The following is a 10,167-nucleotide window of genomic DNA, read 5'->3' on the forward strand; positions in this document are numbered from 1 at the left end:
ATGCAGAGGCCTGGTAATGAGCCATTCTTTTATTCCAAGTGTGTTGGAGAATAGAAGCGTCTGTTGCGGCAAAGATCAATTATATGAGGGCCGCTGTGGGCTAAACTCGGGGCTCTTTGTCCGCGCGCGTTCCAATGAATTCCAATACTTCTGTATTAGCGACACATTTATTCTTTCCATTAAGTTCCATAATTATTTCCTACACATGAATAAACGTTACACTGATTATACAGACTCCTCCAGTATGTGTGATGCGATACGCGGTCAACAAAAAATGGACTACCTCCGGCTCACCCCACCTCCTCATCCATTCATCTAAACACCGGTGAGTTGGTACCTTTCAAACATTTTGACACACACATACACACACCCACTAACACGCCCACTACGCCGATGCTGATGCTGAGAGTCTTGTGCCACCTCATGAATATCCACACATACTATTATGGCTCCTACAGCATCTAAAAAGTTGCAGGATAGGACCGGACTTGAACATTTCTGTTTTTGAAAGAAAACTAAAAAACAAAATTGCCTCTTAGTTTACCGTTGTTTATATATGGTCACACGGGTAATTTTTTTCATTTTCATCTTCATCTTCAGCCGCTTATCCGGGGTCGGGTCGTGGGGGCAGCAGCCTAAGCAGGGAAGCCCAGACTTCCCTCTACCCAGCCACATTTGCCAACTCTGCGGGGGGGATCCCGAAGCGTTCCCAGGCCAGCCGAGAGATGTAATCCCTCCAGCGTGTCCTGGGTCTTCCCTGGGGTCTCCTCCCAGAGGGACGTGCCTGGAACACCTCACCAGGGAGGCGTCCAGGAGGCATCCTGACCAGATGCCCGAGCCACCTCAACTGGTTCCTCTCAATGCGGAGGAGCAGTGGCTCTACTCTGAGCCCCTCCAGGATGACAGAGCTCCTCACCCTATCTCTAAGGGTGAGCCCGGCCACCCTGTGGAGGAAACCCATTTCAGCCGCCTGTATACGAGATCTCGTTCTTTCGGTCACGACCCACAGCTCATGACCATAGGTGAGGGTAGGAACGTAGATCGACTGGTAAATCGAGAGCTTCGCCTTCTGGCTCAGCTACTTCTTCACCACGACAGACCGGCGCAGAGTCCGCATTACTGCAGACGCCGCACCGATCCATCTGTTGATCTCGCGCTCCATCCTTCCCTCACTCGTGAACAAGACCCCGAGATATTTAAACTCCTCCATTTGAGGCAGGACCTGACTCCCGACCCGGAGAGGGCAATCCACCCTATTCCGGCTGAGGACCATGGTCTCAGATTTGGAGGTGCTGATTCTCATCCCAGCCGCTTCACACTCGGCCGCGAATCGCTCAAGCAAGAGCTGGAGATCCCGACTAGATGAAGCCAACAGGACCACGTCAAATGCAAAAAGCAGGGACTCAATCCTGAGGCCACCGAGCCGGATCCCCTCAACACCTCGGCTGCGCCTAGAAATTCTGTCCATATAAGTTATGAACAGAAAGCGGTGATAAAGGGCAGCCTTGGCGGAGTCCAACCCTCACCGGAAACGAATCCGACTTACTACCGGCAATGCGGACCAAGCTCTGACACCTGTCGTACAGCTCATACAAGGGGGTCCGGTACCCCATACTCCCGGAGTACCCCCCACAGGAGCCCCCGAGGGACACGGTCAAATGCCTTCTCCAGGTCCACAAAGCACATGTAGACTGGTCGGGCAAACTCCCATGCCCCCTCCAGGACCCCAAAGAGGATATAGAGCTGGTCCACTGTTCCGCGACCAGGACGAAAACCACACTGCTCCTCCTCAATCCGGGATTTGACAATCCGGCGGACCCTCCTCTCCAGGACCCCTGAATAGACCTTACCAGGGAGGCTGAGGAGTGTGATTCCCCTGTAACTGGAACACACCCTCCGGTCCCCCTTTTTAAAAAGGGGGACCACCACCCCAGTCTGCCAATCCAGCAGTACCGCCCCCGATGTCCACACGATGCTGCAGAGGCATGTCAGCCAGGACAGCCCCCCAGCATCCAGAGCTTTAAGGAACTCCGGGCGGATCTCATCCACCCCCGGGGCCTTGCCGCCAAGGAGCTTTTTGACCACCTCAGCGACTTCAGCCCCAGAGATAGGAGAGTCCACCCCTGAGTCCACCAGCTCTGCCTCCTCATCGGAAGACGTGTTGGTAGGATTGAGGAGGTCTTCGAAGTATTCCTTCCACCGACCCACAACGTCCCGAGTTGAGCCCCCGACTAGCAGCTCCAGCTAATTTTTTTTCCTGATTTATAAAAGACAGACATAGTGGCTAGTTAATCACAACTTAAGCATGTATCTACTTTAGTGTAGATAGCCTACAAACATTACTTAGAATAAGTAATGTTCTACTGTACATTAGAATGGAAGAGCCATCTTTATGCTTTATTTGATCCTGCACTGGATTATACGTTTTAATTTGGTTTCGAGCATTAGAAATTTGCTATAGCATGACTTTTAGCGGATGAGACTACAGTAAGAGAAAAAAAAAAAAAAAAACATCCTTCAAGTGAGAATGAAGAGTTTCAGCATACAACAAATGGCAGCTTCAGAGAAACAAACAATACAGTGTGGCATTTTAACAAACCAATTACATTAAATTAGCATTGTTTACTTTATTGCATCCACATGTTTTGTCAAAAATGTCACAGTCTAAAAAGTTGTTTTTTTTCCATTTGAGTTTTGGAGGAATATGAACACAAACATATAGGACAACTTCCAAACAAATTAAAATCTCACATACATATATTTTTCTGCACTTTTTTTTCTTTGCTTTCTTGTTATTTCTTAAATGCCACACCTATGGGTACCAAAGCTAATTTGTAAAAACTATCTACAGTCTGCACAACAATCCAGAAATATAATCACTGGTCTACAGATGCTTTTATTTTTCTTGAATAAAATCAAATGTAAAAATTTTAAGTCATACATTTCAAATAATGGAAGAAAGAAATTGCTTAGGTTGTCTTATATCTGAAATTAATAAACACATTATTATCGACACTAATGGTTTATAATAAGCTATGCTCGGCCATCTTTAAGCTCCAGGTGTTTAACATTGCTGCAACACATATATACAATTAAACCCCAGTACATATTATGAAAGAAGTTGAACAGGTTTCTATGTTAACCTGAGTTGACAACAGAACCTGTATTAAGAATGATGCCAACAGTTATTAAAATATCAAACACCTGCTTATCTGAAGTTGCGTGTGGTTGTGCAAACATCCTGTACCCTTGTCTGTTTCTTTTGATCAAGCTTTGGATTGACTTATGTATGAAAAGTACTATATAAATATATTTGCCTTGCCTTACTTGCCTATGGTTTTGCCTGCAGCACTGTATTAATTTATATTATGACCTGAATTTTCTAGCCCCGCTTCAAGGAGACAATTTTGCCATCTGCTTTTAGTGTAATTTAAATTGGACCCAGATGCAAAGATTGTAGGTAGGCTACTTCAGAGTGTGTTGTACAGAACAAGATGTACGCCATCTTGGTAGGATAGAGAAATCACTCTTGCATTTCTTCTAGTTATTGCCATTTTTGTTGTTTTGGTGTTTTGACTGTTCAGTCAAATCTAGGGAAAGATGGAAGAGTAAAGGAGCCAATATTTAATAGTAAGGAATATCTTTAAATAATTACTAAAAGCCCCAGTGTGTAAGATTTACTCTCATCTAGTGGTACACTAATATGCAAACAGCCAAGTCGTGCTCTCTTAATTTCATTTCATAATATACTCAAATATTTGATAATGGCACTTTTACTAAGCATTTGGAACAGATCTTTTAAGGAGAATGGAAGCAGTGGAGACAGAGAGAGAGAAAACAAAAAAAAAAAGATCAATTTCTTTAAAAATCATTGACATGCACTGCAGCATGCAATATCTTACAGTTATTGTGCTAAATGTTTTTCCTCCACAAATTCTAAAACTTTTGTTTTGGGAAATTAGTAACTAAAACAGGATAGAAATACATAGTATAAAAAGTATCAGTGATAAACATGGCCTCCAACCATGTATAACCATGACTGTATATAAATAAATCTCCTAAAATGCTAAAAAACAGACTGGGTCTGCCATGCTAACACTAACTAGCTGACTAGCTAACTAGACTGGCTCATATTTATGTTACTTTGAATACTGTTATATTTATCACAAAGATGGGATCAACTTCTGCAAGCTGGCAAAACTGACTTACACTTCTAAAAAGATGTTAAATTTGTTTAATTTGTTAGCCCATTCTCTTGTGTTAAAAAAAACCCAAAAAAAAACAAAATGAAAACAGCATTTTCAGAAACTGGGGCCTCATTTGCACTTCGATGTGCATGCGTGACAAGTGCAATATCCTATGCAATATCTGGAATCTACCAAGTTGGTAAAACTCATATTTATGAATTTCCGTGAATATAAGCCCAGCTGTGAACGTGGCACTCATAAAACCGCTGCAGAACAGGAAAATAGAAAGCTTCGCTGGTGATACAGTTTGCATCTTCAACATCCACAATCATTTATATCTTCACAAACTGATCATAAAATCTTAATTCTGTTTAGTTAGAAGTAGAGAGGTAGCATAATTAATCAATTTTTTTTTTTTTTTTTAAATAGAAGATCAGGGATTTCCGATATAATTTTTAAAAATTTTGCAAACTGTGTACTCTGTAGTGCGTGCACCTTTTGACAACACATCGATCTCCTTGGTGAGAACAAAGATTGGCTTCTGAGCAGACAACACATCCCCAAACAGAGCCTGGTAGATTTATACTGTGGTTGGGACCTGCATTGCAGAGAAATGGACTACTAACAGCAGAGAAGCTATTCCTGCAAAAATCCAAGTGGGATTTTTGGCCACCAGTACTTTCTAGAGTGAGAGGGGAGACAAATCCAACATTCCTCAAAAAGCGCTGAGCTGGATAATGCCATCTGTGTTGGATACTATCATTCCCCTGCACCCAAAATACATTCAGCTCCCTTAGTCATTAAACACCAAGCTGAACTCAAGCGGGAAAAAGCTCTACTGATGGTGGAAATGTGTGTGACCAAATGTTTGAGCTCTGTTGGGCATTTTCCTCCTTTAGCTTTTATTGTCTGTTTTGTCTGTATTTGTGTGCTGTAACATTTTTACTGATAGAGTTTGATATCAAATGTCTTTTTAAAAAAATGTTAAAAAAAAAACTAACTAAAAGTTCTGTTCTCCAGGACCAGACCTGGCAACCCTGCCATAACTGAATAGTTTGAACTGTAATGAAACTGGTGCAGACATGAGGGTGACAGAAAAGTGACAATTCTATTATATCAATACTTGATCTTTTTACAACTCTTTAGGAATCTGCTACTAACTGTGGCAGCTGTTTTAAAACTAAAACTTTACATGTCAAAGTGCATCACTCAGGATTAGGGCCAGAGAGATGCACCGAGGGGCCCCACAGATGCCACCCCAACAACAGAATCTAATTTTGACTAATATTTAGACTAATGTTTGTTAATCCAGATGCTCAGGACCAACTTCCCTGCATGTTTTAGTTGTGTTCCTACCCCAACACACCTGATTCTGCCTCATCAAGTTCTTTGCAAGTTTGTCGATGAGCCATTCAGGATTACCTCTAAACATGTAGACCAGGAGACCCTGAGAACCAGGATGGTTTAAACTGACCTTAAACCTCAAATACCACAGTGCAAATGAATGCAGTATGTCTTTAATTAACACTACCAAGTTTTTGATCATATGGCAGAATTTATTCAGCATCCTGTCATACATGGTGATCTTTGCCTGCCCTAAATGTTTACATATAAAGACTTTGTGAACATCAGGAAACCACCAGATTTTAGTATTGTCCAAAGTTGAACAGCCAATAATACTGAAGAAGAAACACTGAAATCTCTTGATGTGGCTCAAAAGCCTGTTTTTCTTGTGTTGGAATGAATTTATGTGTTTGAGCAATAATGAGTAAAAGCCATAAAATGCAGGATCATCCTAACAAAGAATTTGCTATTTGCTAAGTTTGTTAAATAATTAATTAAAGTGCTCATTTACATGCACATTCCGAGTTTCCCATCAAATAATTCCAAATAAAGTTACATCCTCTTATAAGAGGACATTTGGAAAGCACTCATTTATTTAGTTTTTGACCAACACTATGACTTGGATGTATTAAAACTGGTGCTTTGTTATTAATTTTCTACACAAAAACTGATTCATTCGTTAAACTTCTGGGCGTTGAGCGATGATAATAATAATAATAATAATAATAATAATAATAATAAACGTGTTTTTGGTGACTTAACTTACTTTACTTTTCCCTGAGGGTAGTTTCCATTAAAATAGTTTTTAGTAATAATTTAGCCTTAAGCACACCTAAACAAGTCGGAACAGCCCATCCTAACCCCTGCACACCTCCCTGAAGCTTTCAGCTTTAGAAAAGACCCTTTGATTAGACGTAAAATCTGCGAAATCAGGCAAATGAACTGCACGTTTGCGCACAGCTAATCCCATCAGACCAGTCCCGTGTGGAAAAACCAGTAGGTTCTCAGAGGAACGGGAGCATAACTTCAGATTCATTTACTTCACCCTTTGTGACATTCATTGCTTTTCTTTCCTTGAAACTAAATGAGAACTTGTTGTGTTTGATTGTGTGATGTGTTTTGATTCAATGAAGATTTAGAAGAATAGCAAAAAAAAAAAAAAAAAATTCTAACAAATGTTATGTCTTAGTTTTATGTTGTTTCCTAGAAATTATTCAATATATAATGAAATGAATAAAACCTTACCTTCCCGGCGTGGTGTATGTGTTCTTCTTTTCTGTCACAAGGTGAAATTTCTCTGGGTTCTTGTTTTTGAACATGACTGATGCCTTCAAGAATATTAACTTTAAAAAAAAATTTTTTTAAAATTCCCACTGGTTAGTGTGTTTAGGGTCAAGGGTTCAGTCTATAAGGAAATTATGCTGAGATCCCATTAATTAAAACAAAAAGTGTGTTTCTTCTCATGTAGAAGTGCCTTGCTGCAGTGGCCTTGTGTCCAGTTGTCTCCGTTAGAATAGCGTCCTGACTGCCGCTCACTTTGCTTTAAACCACAACTGGGTGCACGCAGCTTAATATTTGCCGCAGCCTTGTGACTTGACGCTGTTTGCACCGTGTGCAAATACAAAGCCGTCCGAAGTGCATCGGGACGACAAGAGAAGACGTGTCGGAACATTTATTTTTTAAATATGGAGACCCAAACGCACCAGCTGGGTGCCGGATAGGCCACTTCAGCAGATGTACGATGAGGGAAAGTACATCATGTGTCCAGGAGAGGACCTTAACTTGTACTCAACATTTGTGTGTGATTAATTAGATTTTGGCACTATGAGGACCGTTTTACTTCAGCGTCAACACACGTCCAGCCCCGCCCACCTCTTTGACCAGCCGGCACTGTGCGGTTGCGCAATCAGCTGGCGGTGCCGTGCGCTCTTTACTCGTGTGTGATCACATGATTATTTATTTATGAATCCATCAGGAATTAAATAAAATCCGCTCTCATTTGTCTGGAAGACTTGATCAGAGAATATGAATTTTTTTCCTCTTCTTTTCCCTCTTCTTTTCCTGTCTGTAAAGCGTCTTGAGACGGCATTGCCGTGATTTGACGCTATATAAATAAAGTTGAATTGAATTGAATTCATAGACTTATTTTCATCTTGCTCCCTATTTGGGTTCTAACTACATGGGGAAAAGAAAAGAAAAAAAAGAAAAGAAAAGTAAAAAGGGTAAACAGACGACATCACTGGCAGTTTCCAAATCCAAACTGATGTCATCGAAATGTGCCACACGGTGTCGACAATGAGTCATCTACAAATCATGTCCAGTCCTGCTTACCATTCCGGATTAGATGAAAAATTAATGAAAAATCCATTAAAGTATGTAGAATTGACGAAAGCGTCTGTCAAAATGTTCAACTTGCTGAGAAACAATCTGAAGATTTTATGAAAATATCCATACCATGATCAGTAAACTGAAAAGAGTAAATGAATGCTTCTTAAAGCCTTTGTGAAGCTGTTGCTGTTCTCAGGAATTACCTCCTGTTTATTGCAGCAGAGCTGAAGAAGCCTCTGACTGTACGTCCTCCACTATTTCATCAGTTCATAACATGGAGAGCAGCTTTGTGATTGTTCTGTGTCTCCAGTAAATCCAGCCCTCTGGATTTTGTTTATTATAATTATAGTTATGAAAAGATGAATGTTATCAAAATACAAAAAACCTGCTCTCTCAATTTTTACACAGTTATTATGTGAGAACATTTTTTTTCTTCAGAAGGGATTTCCAGACTTAGACCAGATCCAGGAGAGAAGAGAATTGTATAGAAATATGTTTTACAAATTTGTATGTTTCTTAGTGCTTTTTTTTTTTTTTGTAGTTTTTTTTTGTAGTTTTTTTTTTCTTTTAGCTTCCAAAAGATGTCTTTTTAGGCAGTCATTCTTAGGATTAAAGTGGATTGGATGACTGAGAATCACGAACAGCATGTGAGTATATGATTAAAGAAAAAACTACAATAAGCCCCCAGGCGTTTTTCTAGTCTGAAAGGCAGTTACAAAAGAACAACTGTATACTCTTATCAGCTTGACAGGCATTTTAACTGGCCTAAGTGTTGCTTTCCAATACTAGTGGTGACAGAAACCCTATTATATCAGTGCTCTTTAGGCTTTTTAAGAACATTCAGAACATGACACAACGAGCGTTGGAGTTTTTTCACTCCTGTTGTTAGCAGTGACGTCTGTTTTTCTAAAGACATCTAAAAATGGAGTCAGTTTGACTCTAAAAATACTCAGCTGTGGTTATTTTGGTCCATACCTTCAATGGACCCCTAAAAGTAAGCTTGTGTGTTGCTTCTAAATTGTTTGTGAATGGATGAGCAGTGGGTTGCTAGGGGCTGCAGAGTGAGGAGAAAATGGCACGGCAACAGTTAGTTACACATGGCTGTTCACACTGTTCTGTAGGTCCTTGCCAGTCACCAGGTCCATGAGAGCACAGCAGGCTTAATGCATATACTTTGTCCTGGGATCATCTTCCAGTTTACAGAAAAATAGACCAGAGCTCACTGAAAACCTTGTATTTTCAAAGATACACAACTGCTGTCATCCTGGCAACCACAAGTCTCCTCCTGTTCTCGTGTAACCATTGGTGCATGCGTGTGTCTCATAAAAAGCCCAAAAAGAGGTAAACAACTCCAGGTCAGGCATCTGGACAATGCACTGACGTCATGCTTGCTCCATCACATTCACCAGACCGGTGACGACATTTCACACAGTTTGCCAAGAAGTTGGGGGATAATGTCTGACAGAGAGACAACAAGGAAAGGGAGACGGCAAAGAGTAGGTGGGGGGGGGGGGGAGGAGAGTGTATTAAAGAAGAAAAGAGGGTGCTTTCCTCGTAACTACTTAGAGCTGCCAGAGATCTCATAACAGAAGAGGTAGTGAGCTCAGACAAGACTGCTGACAGCAGTGCTATAGCTCAGAACGTACAAAAAACCCACTCAGAACTGAGGAATTTATTAGGATAGTAGGATGGAAGTGGTTCTAACACGACTGCGGGACTTCTCCTGCAAGACGTCCACCTTTGATGACAGTAAACTGGCAGGACAGAGTGCATGGAGAGACCCTCATATGCAGAACGGCCACCTCAGAGAGGGGTGCACAGCTGGTGGGGAAGGCACCAAAATGGACATAGAGAGCGCACTGGCCTGGCTGCGAAGGGAGCTGGTAAGACTAAAGTCTGTTTTTACAAAACAAAGAGAGGGGAAATGCAGTGAATGTTAAAGAGGCTGTACCTGAAATTCTTTCACTGAATTCTAATATGAGTTGATACATTGATTGTAAAGAAAATGTTTACTCAAACAGCTGTCTTATGTCATGTTGAGCAACATCGTATGATTTATGTCTTTATTTATTATAAAGACACAACTTTGACGACACTGAGAAGAAGCCAGTGTTTTCTGTTTTGTTGCAGGATGTGTGCATGTGTGTTACATGTGTGCAAAATATTATCTCATACATGTGAAAAGAAACTCCCGGGACTTCAGAGATAAACACTGTGGAACTGTTCATTTGGCATTAAAGTAATATTCATTCATTATCCTAACCGTTTAGTCCGATGAAGGCTCTCAGGGAAGCTGGAGCCTATCCCA

General features: G+C 41.0%; 1 protein-coding gene across 1 annotated transcript in view; it reads right to left on the bottom strand.

The window, feature by feature from the left end:
* The window catches only part of slc30a8 (solute carrier family 30 member 8), a gene marked incomplete at both ends in the record, with an annotated part of 11,392 nt that extends 4,542 nt beyond the window's left edge, over positions 1 to 6,850 (bottom strand). The window contains 2 exons of the mRNA XM_079258686.1: positions 4,380 to 4,453; positions 6,777 to 6,850. Coding sequence (XP_079114812.1) covers positions 4,380 to 4,453; positions 6,777 to 6,850 — 148 coding nt within the window. The remainder of the gene's footprint in view (positions 1 to 4,379; positions 4,454 to 6,776) is intronic.
* Positions 6,851 to 10,167: the final 3,317 nt, after the last annotated feature.

Source organism: Telmatherina bonti (assembly GCF_933228915.1).
Source record: "Telmatherina bonti genome assembly, chromosome: 19".
Lineage (NCBI taxonomy): Eukaryota > Metazoa > Chordata > Actinopteri > Atheriniformes > Telmatherinidae > Telmatherina > Telmatherina bonti.